Below are 20860 nucleotides of genomic sequence, written 5' to 3' on the forward strand. Positions count from 1 at the left end.
AATAGACACCCTTTATTTAACAATAAATAAATAAATAAATAAAAAAGAGAGAGGATCCGACTATAAATTAACGTAAACTTGTTTATTTGTTGAGCAAAATGAAAATACTGTTACAACAGCCCCAATTGACTCAGTAGGAAAAATAACGGATAGGTAAGACAAGTCAAAAATGAGATCAAAAAAACTGTGTGGTGCTACTCTACCTGAGCCAAAACAAAAAAAACGTGATCTAAATTACCAGACAAGACAAAGGTGTGGGAGGAGACAAAGGAGGGCGTGTAGCCATACAGGCAGGTCACCAATTATCCCATTGATAGTTAACAAAGGATAAACCTGGGGCAAAATTAACACGATTTTTACAAAAAAAAAAATTTTGGCTCCTACATTCAAAATCACAACATTGGGGCTGCTATTGATAAGAAATTTCGCTATGTAGCTATTTCTGTAAAACTTTCTCCACTGTGTCATGCAGCAGAGCATAATCAGTAGTTAACCAACCTCCAGGTGAAGGTTGGTATTGTTTGTTAAGTGAGCAGTTGCTTGAGATATTTAACTGACCATATGCAGTTTGTCTGGTCTGAAAATAATTCATCTTAATCTAATTAATGCTATTCTGGAAAAGGGAGTTCCGCATGGATCCATGGATGGCCTCCAATCTTTTTATAATCTCTCAATAACATTTGAAGACAACTGGACTACTGTATGCTGATGATACAGTCCTGTATCACCTTGCTCCTTATATTAAGAATGTCGTTGCTAGATTTGCAGTCTGTGTTTAACGCATAACCTCATGACTTAAAACAGATTTTAAACAAAATTAAGGCAAACTATTCTGTATGTTTTCATACAACAAGACACAATCGTGTACACAATACAATCTCATTGGATGGTCCACTTACTAAATCAACTGGCACAAGTTAATATACATGACAGTCTGTGTTACTACAGCCCTCAGCTGTTAAAAGGCCTGTAGACTAGACTTCAGGTCTAGAATCATTAATCTCTCTAACCAGTTTTAAACAAATATTAAAGATGTCTTTTCTACAAACTGTTCTTGCTACACTGCATAAAAGTTCTGGCCTATCTTTTATAGTGTTTAATGTGACCTGTTCATGCAGATCGCCTGAACCTGCTGTTTCTTCATCCCCCAAATTCGTCCATGTTTATAGTTGCTTCATAAGGTTTAGCGCAATTGAGATTTCAGGAGCGGTGGTTCTCGAAAAACAAATGGTCGGTGGCTCCCAGATGAAGGATTATTGACCAACCCTGCATGCGTTAAGTTACGGAGAAGTTGACCCTTCCATCCTGTTAATGATTAACCACCAGGGATAGTCGACCACATCTCCAGGTGCAATCAATTGCTTCGCAACTGTCACACTCTGACTGCTTCCACTAATGATGACAAGCTAATTAGGTGCTTCTCACTGCAAGGGCATTAACTCCTCAATAATTTATTTAGCCTTTTTATACTGAGATGTATAATGAATATATCCGGTGGTTGAGAAGGAACTGTTTGGGATCATCTTTTCACATCCGTCGACTTGTTGTTTCTACTACTCTGTATTCAAAAAGGACGGCTTAATTGTCAATTTGACTTCATCCCAGTACTTCATAACAGGTCAACAGTGAAGCATTTGATCTGGTTCCATCCATAATGATTATCATGCTGACATTAAAAAACAAACAAACATAATCGAGATATACTGTTTGTTTGCGGTTTAAGACACTGGAATATTCCTGGAAAAGTTTGCCTCAGAGAAACTCCTATACAGGACCTAACTTTCTTTTATGTTGAGTGCTGCTTAAATGTTTTTTTTTTTTTTTCAGAATTCTCAGGATTTCTTCATAAAACCATTCAAAACATACAGAAAACACAAAAACAGAAGTCCTGAAATGAGGCAAAGAGAACCTAATCACACAAAACAGCAATGTTATATTATGAGAAAATATTCCGTATTAATATATATCAAATTACAGACACAGTTTTCTGTTTGTTGTTGGTTTTCAGCACACCGCAGTGAAGAGTTTTAAGGAAAATATGAACTGCAGGCTTTGGATACCTTAGAAGTAGTTACCAAAAAACATTTGCTGCACGACTAGTTCACAGCAGATATTTAAAAAAGGGGATTCACATAGCTTTGCAGTTCACAAATATGTACAGGGACTATGGATAGGGTTAAATGTCTTGAATAAATAAATGCTCAAAAATAATATTTTGCTTCATTTGTTTAATTTAGTTCTGTTAGTCTACTTTCAGGACTACGGAAAATCTGGTGATGGTTTGAGTAAGTTTATGTCTGAAAGATTACTGAATAAATATGAAAATTTTAAGACAGAAAGCTTGCAAAGGGCGTCTCTTGTCTAAACACTGCAGACTCTGTTTATGAAAAATAAACTTTAAATGATAAGTAAAATGAACAAGAACTAAGTTCTAATAAATATACATGAACAAATAGGACTCGGGTACAGTAAACTGGAGTCTGTTACTCTCATTGTATCAATAACAAAATATTTGCAGGACATTTCATTGGGAAATATGATGGACAAATAACAGCATGGAACTGATGTGCGCACATTAGAAGTAGAAACATGGCACAAGGAGACTTTATGCAATGACAATGATCTGAAGGAAATAACTGAGATCTTTCTTTATTCTGTCCATATTGTGTATGGCATATTTTGACACAAAACAAGTTGCATTAAACTTAGCAATCTCTTTTTACTATTGCTGAAATTATGGTATCCAGTTCAGTTTCTCCAAAACAGTCCTGCACAACAGACTGTAGGATGAAAAGAATGGTGAGATGAATATGACATACTGAGGACAGCGAAGTAGCAAACAGAAATCCTGGTTTCAGATTTCTACGTCAGTGCATGGGTCTTTTTCAGGGACTTAATCAAAATGTCAGCTGATTCAGTTTTCAGTCTAAATAGAAAGACCATGGTAAAATAAGACCTCACCAGAGATGTGCAAAAGTACATCTAAATGAACAGGTGCTCACATGTTTGCAGCATGTTAGGCCTGAAACGTCTTCAGAAACAGTTTGATGCTAATTAGTCAGCATTGATCAGACATCAAGGGAAGGTTTCCTGTGTCCTTCTGAACCTTGATAGAAAGATACTGATGTACAGACAACACTTCACTTTAAAGTGATCCATATCCGTAAGTGCTTACACTGTGACTTCAGAGCTGGACCCACGTCCTTTGTCACTATGGAACTAGCATAAAGATTCTTGAGTGAATTCCGATGAAATGTAAACAACCTATTTTGTGTGTGTTCTGAGATGTATGTGAGCAATATCTGTAAAAGAGTCCCGCTGTTCTAGAGGCACAAAAGATCAAGCTTAAGCGCTGACCTTTGAAGAATTCAAAGATTCCATGGTAGTGGGTTTTCTTGCAGAGACCAATATGCCCAAAGTAGAACTCCTATTGTCAGTTTCCATTTGGAATGAGTTCACTATACCTGAGCTGTGATTTGAAATTACACTGCAAGACATCTAATTTTACTGACATGTGGCATAACTGACTGTTATGAAAACTGAAAAAATATGTCACAAAGGATATATTTGTAGTTTATAGTGTGAACAGGTCTTTACACTGGATTATGGCTGCACATGACTAATGTGGTGCAAATGTAAAACTCAATCATGCTTTAAGGAGGAGGTGGGATACAAATCTTAATCTGTAAACATATGAACATTAATAATTAAGGCACAAACACTAAAATGACAGGACTGAAAGGTGAAGGAAGACAGTGGGTCAGTGAGGCAGAGGGCCTTGTTGCAGCGTAAGCTTTGCTCTACATCTTTGTAAATTGTCTTGGCGGAATGTTCAACTTCAGTCTTCAGTAGCGTACTAAGAAGAGTACCCCACCGGTCTCAGTTCTCAATCTCATTGAAATACTCAGAGGATCCAGAGTATGGAGAGACATCCCTGGGATCTGAGGAAGGAAAGAGAACACGGATGTTACAGCTACTCTGTCATCCCGGAACACCTCAGACATTTTGATTGATAATATTAGCCATGGTGAGCCAGTGGCTTCCTCCTCAGCTATCCCAGTGGAATCAGACAGTCTTAATGCCTATAATAACAAATAATATGTACAAGTCATACGTGCTATGAAGTGACTTATTTTGCTCAACAAAAATCTGTCTGGTGACCTGTTTAAAGTTTGTACAAACACAACAAAAAAGAACTATATGGCAGAAGATTCCCCTTTTGGAAAATCTTGGTTTCCCACAACTACTGTTCTAAATAATCACCTGAAGAGGAAAAAGCACCATAATGTCTGTTCATTAGTAATGAGAGGCTTTTATAATATTCTGTCTTTGGACCTGTTAACTAACTAAAAAATAAATAAACTTCAATTTCAAGAATTAACAAATGAAAACGATTAATTAGGCAGATTGTGTTTTGCCTAATAATTTATTAGGCAAAAGACAAGGGACAACAACAGGATTTACCTTCACACGGTCCGCTTTTAAAATGGATGTCATCGATAGCAATATCGCTCCGTAGCGAAGGGCCTCGGATGGCTTCAAATATAATCTGCGGGAAACACAAACTTCACTTTGTGACATTGTCAACTGTAAATTTCAAAACTAAACTAAATGTGATGCTGTGTAAGCTAGAGCTTAAACAGATCTGGGGAAGCAACAAAGTGTTGTGAGGACCATGGTTATTGGAGGAATAGGAATAGACTTGAATAGTGCTTTCAACACCATCTGGTTAGAATAGAAGCTTTCCTGTGATGTAGACATACCAGGACATCATGGCCTGGGTTGGCATTATGATGAGCTGATCCACCTAAAGGACCTCTATTGATTTTTGTTTAGTTTTTCTGTTCAATCTGTACTCCTATGAATTCTTCCATTTCAGGATGACTCCTCTGTTTCAGATGTGATATGGAAGAGGGCATCACAGAGCATTAACATCAAGAATAGATGTGTGGTCTGAGACTCAATTTCCAACCCACCCCAACATCCCCAAAACTCACAAAAACGGAATTATTTTTACTTTCCTTTAGATAAATTGAAGTGATGTAAAAATTCCCCACATGTGATGTAACTGTAATGTATTTCCATTTGGTTACTTTTTCTACAAACATGGATCCATTTTGTGACTCCTATCAGCCTAATCCCCACACTGATGTACCTGGTGTTTGACATCACACTGGTAGTCCACCATTGCTCTCATCCAGCTCACACTCTGCTCGCCGCGCCGTCTCCACAGCAGCCTGTCCTGCTCTTTGTAGCCACTGTGCAGCAGAACACTCAGTATACCTGTACCAGATCCGTACATGTGGTAGTAGAAGATCAGACAATGAGGGAATGACGAGCCCCGCAGGTCTGAGGTCAGCAACTGAGCTTTGTGACCCGGGCGCATGAGTGACGCCTCGATGTACATGAAGTAACCTACGGGAGGCAAGAAACCATGAATATAAGCCACGTAGAAGTGCACTCCGAGGTGCTATCTTCCATAAATAACATCTCCCCAACTTAACGTGAACATGGTTATAAACAGTGGCTGAGACTAATGGCAACGGTCTCTGCTGTTGCTGCAACTGAAAGATGGCATGGACAGAAACAGTTCGCCTTGAGCTCCCCAACCGCCACTAAGTACGTTGCTCTCTTTTGCCGTTACACACGTAGGACATTGCAGTGCTAAATTTGTATGCTTAATAAGGACCGACACGGTCTGATACAAACACAAATGTTAGCTAAGCTAGCTAAACAAAGTAGTTTCCCAGGAATGATGTGGTGAGTTGGTCATTATAAAATAAGATAAGATGACCTTAAACACCCTACTGAAATAAAAATAAAAAAAAGTGAATATTTGGACCTGTGTATTATTTGAATAGCTTAATATTGAATGCAAAATGATATTAATAATGTATATTTAAAAGCAGCACTAGGCTTAGTTTAATATAGAGCACATATAGTGAGTAGAGGGTCCCTATTTAATCGCTGCTCTATGGCAATATTCAAGCACATGGCATTCCACAGAAGAGAATGCTGCATAAACCACATCACACACAGGGTCCAGACAGTATGTGGCTCAAATAAATGAATAAATCAACGTATGAGGAAGCAACTCACCCATCCCAGTAGTGTGGTCTCCACGTGGTCCTGTATAGGAGGTGGGAGTGTGCCCTCGGACTCGCAGCCACCCGGACTTGTCTCTTTTCTTATCGTGTGTGTAGCCACAGACTCCACTTTCAAAGTCACACTGGCCTGGGAGGGAGACTGTGGAGCAAAAGCACAGCACAAAAGGTCAATAAAACTGGACCCACAGTGATAGCTAGGGTCATTCTGCAAGTGAAGGTAAACAAGCGGACACTGGTAACCGCAGAGATTCGTATGGAATCCCAACCTTCCTGTTCTGTTGAGTTAATGGTACTGGTGCAGGTGAATCAGCTACCTAAACTATTGTGTTCAGAAAATTTAAAAATTACATCAAAATAAAGTCACTCTTTATGCAGACAATTTGTTATTCTATTCACAGGTTCTCTATAACTCACTGTAAAAAACCTTCAACATAATTAATACATTAACCAGAATCTCAAATTACACAAATTGGAACAATCGACCCTTCTACCACCTCTGAGAATGCTTGGAATTCTGCAGCTCAAGAATAAAAGCCCATTCTCACTCCAACAGAGAGACTCCAGACCAACTTTTGCTGGAAAACATTTGCAAGCTGAGGAAGTTGGTCAGGCTTCCACGCTTATTCATACTGATTCATTAAACAATCCCATCAACTTTTAAAGAATCTCCTCCTATCGTTGATATTATTCCCCCTTCCCCCAGCGAGCTGGCTCATAACAACTAACAGGACGTATAACGTCAAGGGCTTTCCAGATTTATTTTTGACATCAGTAAATGTACATGGTGAGTCTTTTACCTGCGGGGATTTGACAGTCACCCAAACTGACAGTAATGTCATCAATAGCTACGAGGCCACAGTCCCAGAAGTTCTGACAGATGCTGACAAATACTACCTAGGAAACAGAGGGAAAAGAATACTGATATACAACCACTAATCTAGTTGTCATTCTATTTCATCATCCACCCAGCCACCCATCCATTAGTCTGTCCTTTCAAACATTCATCAGCATCAACATACATTGCCAAACCACTTCTTCAAACCTTGGAAAGCATTGGCTTCATGTAGGTGATCTCCACCCGAGTCCAGATGGCCCTGGAAGTGTCAGTCAGGCTCCAAACCTTCTCCTGGGCCACGTTATTTTCGTCGAAAATGTAAACAAACAATGCATTGTCTACTTTCCTAAACCCATGAAGCACGTAGTAGAACCTCAGACAGTATTTGTGGTTCCCGGGTAAAAAGGGGCCATGAAGCCTACCCACATAACCTGGGCTTGAAGTGAAGCGAGTGTATGTCAGGAGGAAACCACCTAAGAAATACAAAACGAGGAACAAAATAAAAAGGTGTGTCAATATTACTGCAACTATGATAGCACATGGTATTAGGGAAATGAGTCCATCTGTCATGGGACAGCAATGAGAAAACAATATGGAGTAAAAAGAAAGAAGAACTCCATCCTAGTGGGCGGTGCTCTGTGACTGACCTGTTCCTGTGGTGTGGTCTCCTATCCTGTAAGCATTAGGCTTCACCGAAACTCTGCTCCACACTTTACTCTCCCCTGTCTCCTGGTAGTATAAACACATGCCATTCTCAAAATCACAGTTGGCTATTGCGGGGTCAAAGGTCGGCTCTGCAACACAAAACACAGGAAGATATGAACCGGCCTCATTAAAAGAGGTATGTGATGTGAATAGTGTCATTTGTCTGGAAATGGTTGCAGTAAAATAAAATAAAAAATTATTTGATTAATTGTTCTTGTTTTTTCACATTTATTTGCTTATTTTTAGTTATGCATTTTACTGATTTCTGCATATATTTCCCACAAACTTTTTCATTATTTTATTTAATATTTTTTATATTTCCACAAGTATATACACTGCCTGACCAAAAAAAAAGTTGCCACCAAAAAGGTCACACACTATTTCATTGGACAAATCAAACAAAAAGAAACTAAACCAAGATAAACTAAGACAAAGACAAGGTGGCAGTACTGGCTTGCAAATATCTGGCCACTCCTGCAACCACTGTTCCATGTAAGAGACTGTTCTCAGTTGCATCAACATTGTAAATAAGAAGCGGTCAGCTCTCCTCTCAGACAATGTCAACAAGTTAGTTTGTCTTAGGAGCTGAGTAACAGGGACACATCAGTGTGGATAAATGTTTGTTTAAAAAAGAGACTAAAAGTTGTTAAGTTGTTTGACTGAAACTGCTGAAGGTGTTTAATCAACATGTTAAGTGCATATATACAGTATTGTACCTTGTTTCTTGAGTCTGCTTGCTAATGCAAAATGAAATGCTAGAATGCTGTTAAATCATGATTAATCGAAATGACTCCACAAAAAATTGAATCATTTGACAGCACTAATTTAAATCTACTAATGTACTGATTTATTTTTATCCGTCATTATTTTTTTACTTATTTTCTTCTTCTTCTTCTGTTATTTTAGATTTTTTGTTGTTGTCTTTTTTGTGGCACACTGATGATTCCATACTTAGGATGATTTTAAAGCTTTGAAACAGAAACAGACAACAGAACCAGACAGCCTACAATGTCACTGTTCTCACCTGTTTCAGTGTGACAGAATTCAGGAGAAAATGAGATGTCATCTATGGCCACGTATCCACCTCTGGCGCTGTTAAAAGCCACCTCAAACACCACCTGGTCACAGAGCCAACAACAGATGTGTCATGAGTAATGTAATGAATCCTGAGAACAAGCTGTGTGCATAGAACTAGAACATATGTTGATAGCTGAGTCAGCTGTATAGAAGCACTGTGTGGCTCATTCACGAGCGGGTTAGTCAGAGTGCTGCTTGATAGAAAAGCCCTGTGCAGCAGAAAGAACTGACCCAGTTAGTAATGTTACACAAGCCTTTTTCCGCCGTGACAGCAGCTGGTGGGAGGTGTTATGAACAAGGCTACACATTTTCTGTGGAAGGGGGAGCGTGCATGGGAGTGTGTCCATCTACTCAGCTGCTGCACAGAGCAAAAGCACAGCAGAGAACAGATGTAGTGTGTCCGTTGATTCTTTCATTATTTAAATCACTTACAAGTCTTAAGATCCCTCCACAGACAACTTAATACGACTCTATCCGTGTCAAACCAGAAAGAAACAGAGAAGTGTTCAGCCTGACAGGAGGACTAAGTTTCCCCACTGACTGTTCAGAGGAGAGGTGGGACGTCTTCAAGAAATTCAAGGGAACCAGTTGCTTTGTTGAAAATACCTAGAGAGAGTCTGTTTACTTTCCCGATAGCTACATCACAGCATAACTCTGTGCAGACAAGCTTAATGTGTGGCCGTTTGCATCGCTACACACACTAGAGTCTGTATTCAAACATTTACGGCCTAGCTTTTACCAACTTTAAGCATTGTCTGCTCAGTAATAATGATTTTTAAAATGTATCGGGTCACATTCTGGAAAATAGAGATATTGTTTCATAATCACTTTTCTTCTTCCTGGGAATCCATAAAGCGAGGACCCTCATGGTGTGAATTTTATGACACTAAGGCTCCTTCAGCAACCTCCCACACTGTGGTCTGTGGTGGAATCACAGTGTGGGAGATAAGAAAGCCTGGACGAGCTGATAAAGAAGGTGGCTGAGAGGAGGATGTTGGATTCAAACCTCCTGAACAACAACCCTCTGTATAAGGCTGTTGGGACCTTATGCAGCTAGAGTCTGCTGCACCCACAATTCAAGAAGGAGCGCTAACAGACATCCTCTGTGTCTTTAGTATTTATCATGTCCTTTCTCCGCATTATTTGTTTTCTTAAGATCAACACGCCTATTAGAGCTGTCATTATTCATGATCACCACTTCAACACGTTTTTTTTTTCTGTTTCTTTACATAACTTCACTTACTCAACTCTGGCTAGTTTTTCACGAGACCGTAGTTTGTTGAGTTTGGTACAGTCACTGTTTTTCATATTAAAATAATTCCTCCTCCAGGCGTCTACATCACTGTTGCGAAAAAAATTACAATGTTTGATAAGTTTGATGAGCATTTAGTTGCAGCTGATACATCAGTTTCCACTGTAGCTTTAATACAGGGGTAGTGAAAAAGGTTTGGATACCCCTGTATTAAAGCTACAGTGAAATACTCAGGTGAGAAATATCTGCTAATAATGACATAAAGAAAGCCTGTTATCATGTGCAGCTCATTCACTAACAAGCAGCTTCAGATTGCTTCTTAGTCAGGATGATGGGTGGGGTGGAGGATAAAGGGAAAAGATGTATATTCTGTACGTATTAACACCTGGATACTGTGGAATCTATTTTGAACTCATTGTTTCTGGTAACTCAGTGGGAACAGTGACGCTGCTCTTTGGACTGAAAGACGGTTGGCAGGGCAGGAGGACGTGTGGAGGACATGTGGAGATGTGAAAGAATTCACAGACATGGCTGTTGGTCATTCTGTACCTCAGTCTGATTTTCTCAAAAAGAATGAATTATCATCCCAATAAAAATGAACAGCTGTGGAATCATTGCTCATGATCGCTGCTAGCTGCTTAAGTAGAGTATAGATGTCCTACTGTCTTTGTATATTAAACTCTTTCATCACAGCAACAAACTTCCACTAATTTTATGTGTGTGAAGAAATATTATTTTTTCCACTGTGTCTGAAATTTTCTGCACTCCCTTGCACTCCCCATGTCTATGGTTCTCTTTTTTTTAGTCTTCTGTGACAAAAGTCTTCTTTGATTAACCTTGCTGTTTTGTGGAGAGGCTGCATTCATCTACTGTTAAAACAAAATACTGCAATAAAGTCAAGTTCCATGCATGGGTCATGTTATATTATATGTTTAGAATTTGCTGCAGGTCAATTAAAAATTGGACCATGAACTGCGCTTGGCCTGCAGGCCATAGTTTGGGAACCCCTGCTTTGATAAATTAGGTAAGGTTTGTCATATCATGTCATTGCTTAACTCAGGTCTTGTCATGTCGTGTCGTATCTTATCTTAACTTGTGCCCCTGTTATGACTTGTCTTTTCTCATTAACAATCATCCTTCCTGGACCTGTGCCATTCACTTCACATTCTACCTTTGCCTCATATCCCTCCCCACACAGCTCTATTTCCACAACAAGCTGGCAGGTTCAGCAGATGTGCAGCCAAAGTGTCATTATGACTGAAAGGTAATACAGGGGTCAGCCCTGTTTGGCACTCCTACCTGACAAGGTAGGAGGTATTTTGTGCAGACGTGTTTTCACAATTATGTACGTACGAGTTCTTACTTAGGGCAACACTGTCACTCTTCTTCCCATCACCACATAAATCTGAACAATTTGATTGGTCTGTCAGATCTTTGACGGGGGATAACTGGTTCCCAACAAAGAGAATCCAGAACAACTTTTCACCACAAAAATAAATTGTGGGTTGGGAAGCTGACATGGCTTCCAGGCTATTCATGATGACACAACAGGCAACAGAACTACTGAGTTCAAGTCCAAAGGTCCATCTGAGTCATTGTTTCCCTACAGACTGCTGTGTGCTCATTATTTTCTTTTGACGGGACTTTCCAAAGCAGGCCACAGATTTAAAGTTCTTTGTTTCACTAATTTCAGTCAAATCATCATATAAAGGTTACCTATTCACTCTAATCATACATTCTAGTTCCAATACTGACCTCCAAGGGGTGTGGAGCCTTGATGTCAACGCTTGCCAGTCTCCAGCCAGCAGTCCTATACACCTCCGGCCTCCAGAGCTCCTCAAAATGGCCCAGTTGGTCTCTAGTGAAAACGGAGAATATGTTTCCCCTCTCCTGGTCTCGATGGTAGTAGAAAGAAAGGCAGCCATCCATTGGCACTGTGGTCATTGGCGAAGTGAGTTTGGCCACCTCTTGGAAGTGCTTTGCGTACACAGAGTCCACGTACATGTACTGGCCTGGAGCAGTGGAACACAGAGAAGAGCTAAAGGTGCGCAGTGACAATGAGCTGATACACTCACATCAGTGAAAGGGTACACATAGTTTTACCTAGAGTATTTACTCATGGACTGATAGAACGCCTCACATGTAGAGATTTTGCCAAGACCGTTTACAATACGGCGTTTCAAAACAGCTGGAGGATCACACACCACAGAGGCTGAACCTGCAGGGCTTCAGTTCATCCAAACAATGATTACAGACTACGCATCCAAAATCAACTATGGAGCCTTAGTCTCACTAGTGTGTCTACTATCTGCAGCTTAACTGTGAATGTTTCAAACTTCCTCAGTTCAATTCAATTCAATTTTACTGTCTCAAACCTCTTTACAGAACCCAGAGCTTGAAACCCAGTCTAAGCATTAAAGCGATGGTGGCAAGAAAAGAACTCCAGAACCCAGCTCATATTGGGGGACCCATCTGCTTGTAGCCAACCGGATGGAGACATAAAAGAGAGAGAAGAAAGGATCGTGGCAAGTCCCCCAGACAGTCTAGGCCTATAGCAGCATAACTAAAGGATGGTTCTTGGTCACCTGAGCCAGCCCTAACTATAAGCTTTATCAAAAAGGAAAGTCTTAACCCTAAAAACAACTTCAAACAGAGGAGATTATAAATTGTTAAAGACGGGAAAATTTTGTGCCATAAAATGTTTTCATTTTTAGCAATACTGATGAAAAACACAGTACCCTTCAAAGGCCTGGTTACCCGAGCTCATTCAATTTCTTCATATTTTTTGCACTTTACTGCATTTGTTCTACAGCAACAAAATACAAGAACACAAATGGAATGATTTAGCGAGGAAGATGTGTGAACAAAGAATTTAATCTATCAAAGCACCGTGTGGATGTGTATGCATGTACCTCTCTGGTGACTGCTGGCGTGGTTTTCAAGCACATTAGACTCTCTAACCACGCTGCCCCCAACATACCAGTTGACATTTGGGTTCCAACTATTACTGTAGCCACACAGGTGATGCTCCTCAAAGTTACACTCTGGTATTCAGAAAATAAAGCACAAATTTTATCATGTACCCAATCATAATGTTAATATTTTGTACCAGCAAATGCCATTTCACACTAGACATAGAGCAGAAGTGAAACACATTACTTGACTCACCTATGCAGTAACCTAGGACAATGTGAATTTCAAAGATGGCTACACTGTTCCCGGAGCCGCGTTCAGGTCGACCTTCGAGTAAGATCTGAAGGAGGAAAAAAAAAGACTTACAGACAAACTCAGACCAAACACCAACATAAAATATAAAACACATGCCAGAGTATATAGCATAACAATCACCATCCAACATGAGTCTTTCCAGTCGTTAGTCCAAGAGAGCATGTGTGTCAATTCTGCATAAACTTCCTCAAAGCGTTTTTGACGTATTCTATTCCTGAGAATACTTATGGACAACCAGAATCACATAATGTTTCCAACCATCTTGTCTGTAATTAATTTATATTTAGTGTAGCACCACAGATTTGTCTGGATGGATTTATGCAAAGATGAAAAAAAGCATACAGGAGAGGAGATTTTTGGCAACTTAAATGGGGTTATTGCGAGTTCAGACACCATTAAAAATATCATATTGCAAGGATTTTATAACAGCGGGTGATTAATAAAATTAGACAGCCAATTAAAAAGAAATGCAGAGGAAAGTGACTTAAGTACTAACGCCTGAGGTTCCCTACCTGATAGGGAATGGTGGTGTTTGGTAGGTCCACACTAGCAATGAGCCAGCTGTCAGAGGTTTCATTTGCAGTCCAGAACAGGTAGTCAAAGTTATCATTGCTTGGTCTGAAGTGGAGTTGTAGGGAACCGTTTCCAGTGATCTGGTACACCAGCCTCACACAGCTCCAATCCTGCTGGTCCAGAACTGGACTGACAAGAACTGCCTGCTCCTGGTCACCTAACAAGCTGGAGTCTGCTGTTATCAGATGCCCTGGGAACACAAAAATAAGACTGATCATGTTCATGCACATTACAGATTAGACATAAACAGTAGACCCAAGGAGAGCAGGGGAAGTCTTCTCCTACAGACAGTTTAAGGCAACAGTGAAGACCAATGATCTCTCAAGCAACTTAAAATCTGTTTACACTATGAACACAAATAAAACATACTCCATATGTCACTGGCCCAGACCATCACCAAAACACAGACTGTTAGACCAAATCGGGACACTGTGACCTGAAACTGAATGAGGAAATCAGTAGCAATAGGTTGGCTGGCATGCTGGAAGGATGGATGGATGAGGCCAGAGCTAGGCCTCATGGCAGTCCTGTAAGAGTGTCAAAGTGTTCACTGACCAGATAAATTGTCATATTCAAACCACCTTCTTCACAAACTCGTAACATATCACTCCAGATGAACACACATTCTTGTGTGGCTGGAAAAAGCGTGTGCACCCAATAAATTGAATGACTTTATCAGGCAGCTCCTTTTAGTACACTGGGACTCAAAACAATTGCGTAAGAAAGAGGCACACAGCGATGATCTCCAAATACTAGTAAAAAAAAAAAAAAAAAAAAGGCGAAGAAGGATGGAAGGACTTTAGGAGTTTTTTTGCAAGAGGATATCATAAAACAGAGCCATTTTTTTTTTTTTTTTTAATTGCGTAATAACATCAACACCAAAAGCTAAATAACACATAATCTTCACACACTCCCACAGGTTGCATGGCCAATCGAAGCTTTAAAGGAGGTTGAGTTCTTGTAGGTTGACAACTACAGTTCCTGTGATCTCATCTCCAGAATCTAACTCAGCGTAGAAGTATTCGCTTCAAATACCTCAGCCAGTCTGGTGGAGACGTGCAGCAAATCACACAGTAAGCCCAGAATCAATCAGTTACAGCTTTCTCTGTGGGATTAGCCAAACAGCTTCTTTCACTACAGTGGTAAATCCAAACCTCCTGGTTTAAGACCAGTACACCATTATTCCAAGATTCTTAAAGTGTTCATTGAGTTCAAGATGTTTGTTGTCATGTTCCCAGTAATAACAGTAGTTTAGACTGCTGGTAATTTGATGATGCCATGGTGACATCATCAAGAACAAGAACAAATGTGTCTAATAGCAACGCCCCTTATGGGTATGTTCAGGTGTTTTATTTTATTTTAAACCAGTTTTTAAATAAGAGCTGTTTCTCATTCTCACTAATAGTTTGGAGGTTGGGCTGGAGGGCCCAACCTCCTCGCTGACTCTGGTCTGTCCAACCCAACAGCCAGATGATCAGCCAACCTGCAGGTGGAGGTCGCAGCCTCCTCAGGACACCAAGCTCATGCTTACAGTGTGGCTGTCGTGGTATTTTTATACTATAATAATAGTCACTTTCTCTCTGTGCCTGTATTTAAGCCCCACTTGGTCATGAACTCCATAATGTCATGCGCTCTCTAGGGTCTCTTCTACAGTGGCCATGATGTCAAAACACAACGACAATACAGAAAACACCACGAAATTACGCAAAACAGTATCTGGAAAGTTTGATTTACAAACACTTATATGATTTAAATGTATTGTATTTGTTATAGTGGTGTATTTTAAAGTTGAAAGACAGTTGACAATTAGAAACCCAGTACCCCCCCCCATGGAGTGGCCGTGTTCATAATATACTGTCCATACCTAAATATAACTCTGGTGGGGAGTTGGGGTTTAAGTAGTAACATCTGCAGGCATTGCTCATCAGAAACTCGTATGACTAGGCTCTGTTAATGACCACATACTCAGTTGTAGTTGGAGGAAACTATTTTGATCCTGGTTCCCATGGTATTCTAGCAGCCAGACACTCTCAGTCTCAGAGGGGTTTTCCAATTGGACATAGATGACTTCTTTTATCCTCTTTCCAACCATTTGTCTTCTCTGGCTAAAATATTGAAAAGGAGGGATCTTTGTCCTTCACTGATAGCAGGACTGTTGAATCTCGGCCCGAGTCTCCTGTGCTGAGCCATCCGTTTGTGAAGGGGTTGTTCTGTTTCCCCAGTGTACAAGTCCGTACATTCCTCAGTGCACTGAACTGCACAAACTACATTGGTCTGTTTTTGTCTGGGTGTTTTTGTCTTTGGGGTGAACAAGTTTCCGCCTCAGTGAATGGAGTCTCTGGTCATTAATGGTTCATTAGAGTACCATTCATTGGGGAAGGAAAATAGGATCATAACATTTTCCTCCAAACACAGGTAACTGGCTGGTCGTCAATGGAACTTAGTCATGCAAGTTTCTGATGAGCCACTCGCAGATGTTCCTATTTGAAGCCCAACTCTCCACCAGTCAAACAGAACTTAAGAAGATACTTGGACGAAACATCTTCAAGAAACTCTACGAGTGCAGTTGCCATTGTTTCTGCTTGTTGTGTGGAATTATCATGATCTGGATGACTGGAGAACATTACATAATGTCAACAGAACAACTAAGAAGAGGCTAAAAACATTGCAGAGAGCAGGAGAGTCATCAGTATGTAACGTGTCTGACAAGCTCCATACTACGTGGCAGCACATTAGGAACATTACTGCCTGGAAAAAAACATAACACCTCCACTGCCAGATCCCAGTCAACCTCACTGTTTGTCCACTTTGATGATGGCTCCAACTGAGGATCAGCCATAACTACCACCACACCAGAGAAACCAGACAGATCTTTCCTTAATCCCAGTGGATTAGTGGAATGTCTGTGAAGATACTCAATCATTCAGTTCATTGTATAGCTAAGACAAGAATAAAATATAAGGCATTTGGACCTATTTGAGTTTTCTCAAAAGGTCACTAAAGTAATGGTCAGCCCAAAAAAGTGTGTCCAGACATTGGCTGTAGACTTGGTTATTGTAAATATTTGAAGGATGGATACATAATGGTATGTTTTAAGGACTGTGATTATTTTGAGATTTGATAGCATGTCATTTTGAGACCAGGCCAAGTTTGTAGCTTGCCATGCAGTTCTTTTTCTATGACATGGCAAAAATTTCTCATCATTGCATGAGTCACTGTTTCTTCAAATGAAACTTTTGTCCACTGGGATGGGTTTGTGATCTTTGGAAATAAAGTGTTCATTGTTTGTCCTTTGGTTAACAGTACAGAAATCAAAGGAGAGGGGGAGTTTCTTTACAGACAAATATTTCTCTTTACTTAAAGCTCTCAACATGCTTAATGTAAAAACCTGAGTGGTAAAAGCTCTTTAAAAGCCTGAGTTAAGAGTATTGGAGAGTGAGTGAGAGCAGTGAAGCCCCGTGAAGCTTCCACTTCATTTCATTGTATGTTTCTCTTTATGCACAGCACAGACTGTAGTCTTTGTCTCTGATGTCTCCTTTGAGTGGAAATAATCACCAAAGACATCCATCCTGGATTTAACTACTGCCTCCCTTGCATTCTTTTTTTGGTGCAGCTAAAACCCACACTGCCATGGAAACCAAACAGAAAACACAGCCGTGGTCCCGTCTTCTTTTTTACGAGGTCCATTTTCTTGAACGGTGGGCGTGAGCCTATCGCCATCGCCAAGGCAGAGAACGGTGGCTCGTTCAGTCTCGGTTTGGTTAGTGGCTGAGTGAACACAACGCTTGGATCTTTGCCGAAGCTGCTGTCTGCGGTAGAGCTCTATTTTCAGTGTCCACGGGAATGCAGTGTACAAGTTCAAGTGAGCGATGGCACACACAATTTACAGTACCACCACTTATCTTAACAGAGGCAACATAAACTGTGCTGACAGATGATCATAAACAGAAGGAGCTGCTTTGAGATGCTCTCTGGCTTGATGCACAAAGCAGAGCACAAAATGGCTCTATCATGAGAAACTCATACTTCCTAGGAAAAAATGAACAATGCAATATAGGAAAAATCATAATACTGAGGTGAGAAAATGTTACATACACTAATACACTAAAACATTATGACCATCTTCCTTCTATTATATAGGTTTCCTTTTTCTCTCAAAACAGTCATGACCCATCGAGGCCTGGACTCCTCTAGACCTCTGAAGTGTGCTGTGGTCCCTCTAATACGTTCGCAGCAGATCCTTTAAGTCCTGGAAATTGATAGACGGAGCCTCTATGGATCAGACTTGCTTGTCCAGAGCATCCACAGATGAATACAAAATGCATCAGACCCCATTTTAAGAAATTGAAACTACTACAGCCTTCTTCCCTAATGACATCAAGAGTGTGATAACAGCTCAGCTACAGCACCTTTCTCTTTCTTAAGAACTCAGAATGAGGAGAATAAGAAGTGCATGAAAATGGTTTCTGTCACTTATAAACCCAAAGAGTAAGGAGTGAGTTTTACAGAGATTTACTGGCTCTAAAAATAAGCAGCAAAAGCAACATGACGTCATACCATCAGGTATGATGGCACAGCGAGAGAGCAGGCTCAGGAAGTTGGCCATCAGTTTCCATTCATCACTTATAATTAGTGGTTGTTGCAGATGTCTTTTTTTAAACATAAGGAATGGTCAGTCACCTTATGAAAATGCAAGTGGTCACGTTGGCAAGTGGAAAACCAGTAAGGAGCAGCCACTAACGTCATGTGAATAAAATGATCCTCAGGATAATTACACAGTTAAGGCTTACGCAGACCACAATGTGAGGGACACGATCCAGAGTAAAAGATAGAAAACAAACACAAAAGAATCTGATTCATCTTGGACTTGACTGTGAATGTGCAAACACTGCTGCGTCTTATTATCATGGGATGACTCTCCTGGAGTGTTTACATGGGATCCTGTCCCTAAGCTCATCCTGGTTTGGATTACACTGAAGATATTATACTTATATTACACTTTTGGAAGTGTAAACAGTTGTCCAAGAGTAGAAAGCCAAAATGAAAGCCAATCTGCGCTCACTAAACAGCTGAATTTAAAAGGTTGCACAGGTTAAGGAGAGTTGATTCAGTATTTCTACTGTGGAAAGTAACTGAAAATCAATCAGTGGTGGGGTTTAAATGTGTTGTAGTGGTGTGTAAATGTCAGGCTACCGAACTTCATACACAACAAACTGTGATGCTCTGTGTCCTGATATCTTAACCCTAACAAGTTCCATCTGAAGGCGTCTATGAGGCCACTTCTTCTCAGGAATACCTGTTTTAGCACAATGCGTCAATGTCCGTATCCCTCACAAGTGCGGTGATCCATTGGTCCATCTTCACTAATGCTGTCTTCAAATGTGGTGGTATTTATCACGCTCACATACTCAGGAAATTGACAGAGAGGTCCTAGTTCACGGGTTGCAACATGTTTGCTCCACGATATGTTAAGACATCATAACTTAGTTGTATGAAGTTTTTGGAACAGTTTTGTAATATGCCTGAGCAAAAATCCTGATATTCCCAGAGGCCTCGTCCTTTCATTATAGTTCCCAACATTCAGTTAGCGCACTGTTAGCATGCTTTGCGTGAATTTGTATAGACGACTTCACATGCGGAAACCACAAGCTAATGTGCTGCTCAAGAAAACCTGTTTTGTTTTGTTTGGTGTCCCTGACAAGTATGGTGTCCGCCTTCACTTATGGTGCCTTGAGTTATATTTATTGTGATCATGAGAAAACTCAACATAACGCGCCCTCTTGTGGTATTCACAACATACGGTTGACATCATCACTCGAATGCCAAACATTTTGAGTACACGACTTCCCACGTTATAACCACAAGCTAACATGTTCCATTTAAAGGTATCTATGAGGCCACTTCTTCTACCTGTCTTGTAACATGCCAGTGTCGGTATTCCTGACAGGAAGTGTGTCTCTGGCCAGTAGTGTTAAGCTTATATTACTGATCATGAATTCAAATGAGCCTAGTAAAAGTTTGAATTGCAGCATGTGAAGCTAGGTTCCAGATCGAAGTGAATTGCAACTAGACTCTTGTTTGCCAAATCCTGACTAGGAAACTGTATTTTATACAAGTATATATATATGTAAAGGTATTTTGATAGCTCCTGCAAATTTGCAAAAGCTCCATGAAACCAAACCCTTGTCATAACTCAGGGAACAAATCCTCCCACTTACGCATTTAGGACTGTTTGTCCTTACTGGTTACAGTGACATTAAAGACCAGTGAAGGTTATAAATCACTGTCCACTCTTTAATCTGGCTCAGCAGCTGCTCTGATCACATTATGCCTGCATTGCTCCTTTTTTAGTAATTCAACATTTGACTCATGGGTGAAGAGTAAACGTGTCTGGATCAGGTGACTTGCACACCATCAAAGTACGTTATTTATGGCATATTTGGATGGCAGTCTACGTTTTACCTTCTTCATTCATGCTCCAGCTTCCATAGTCTGGGTCTGATGTGTAGCCGCAGGAGCCCAGCTCAAAGTTGCACGACCCGGGTAACAACAACTGCTGAGCATGGACAAGTCTGCAGGGCAGCAACAGCAGCACTGCAGGAAGAGCAGAGACAAGCATCCATGCGCAAGTTATCCATGCGCTCACACGCATTTCTTTGGCGATTGAACGGTGTGGAACTAACAACACCACCAGATAATTTGTGGCAAGATGCCGGTGAAATCTTCTTCGTAATAAAGTGACTTATATTTACCGCTGAGGGGGAGGAATAGTGTTTCCATCGTATCCGCAGACACTTTGGGAAAGTTTTTTTCCGAGTTCCCTGAAAGTTTTCCGTAAAATTTCTCAAAAAGCCAGAGCGCAAGCAGCTCGTCGAAGCCGACTGGTTGTCTTTCACATGTTGTAACGATGTCAGCAGGAGAGATGAAGTGTTTATCCTATCCCAATGGATGGAGGTGCCGGAGGAGGTGGGCAGGGAAGAAGCGAAGGGCTCGCCTCTCCGTCTCCCTCTGCTGCTGTCACTGCGCTGTCTTGTTCAGGGCCGGAGCCAAGCTCGTCCGGGGTTATTTGTTCCCCTCCATCCC

The 20860-nt window shown here is 40.6% G+C and overlaps 1 protein-coding gene across 1 annotated transcript; it reads right to left on the bottom strand.

The window, feature by feature from the left end:
• Positions 1 to 61: 61 nt before the first annotated feature.
• On the bottom strand, positions 62 to 20782 carry mamdc2a (MAM domain containing 2a). The gene is made up of 14 exons (XM_047590853.1): positions 20530 to 20782; positions 20240 to 20371; positions 13717 to 13967; positions 13145 to 13229; positions 12889 to 13020; positions 11732 to 11988; positions 8672 to 8765; positions 7590 to 7736; positions 7150 to 7415; positions 6905 to 7001; positions 6100 to 6246; positions 5156 to 5415; positions 4465 to 4549; positions 62 to 3941 (listed from the first exon to the last, which is right to left on the bottom strand). Exons 1-14 carry the CDS (start codon positions 20555 to 20557, stop codon positions 3880 to 3882), a joined length of 2043 nt encoding a protein of 680 aa, XP_047446809.1. The 5' UTR covers positions 20558 to 20782; the 3' UTR covers positions 62 to 3879.
• Positions 20783 to 20860: the final 78 nt, after the last annotated feature.

The sequence above is a fragment of the Mugil cephalus genome, chromosome 8, assembly GCF_022458985.1.
Source record: "Mugil cephalus isolate CIBA_MC_2020 chromosome 8, CIBA_Mcephalus_1.1, whole genome shotgun sequence".
In the NCBI taxonomy this organism is placed as follows: domain Eukaryota; kingdom Metazoa; phylum Chordata; class Actinopteri; order Mugiliformes; family Mugilidae; genus Mugil; species Mugil cephalus.

Excerpts from the sequence above, each read along its gene's own strand:
- mamdc2a (XM_047590853.1), bottom strand. The coding sequence starts at position 20,557 with ATGGAAACACTATTCCTCCCCCTCAGCG. Across the intron at positions 13,230-13,716 it reads ACACCACCATTCCCTATCAG|ATCTTACTCGAAGGTCGACC; the intron begins GTAGGGAACCTC and ends TTCCTCCTTCAG. Across the intron at positions 11,989-12,888 it reads CGCCAGCAGTCACCAGAGAG|GCCAGTACATGTACGTGGAC; the intron begins GTACATGCATAC and ends CCACTGCTCCAG.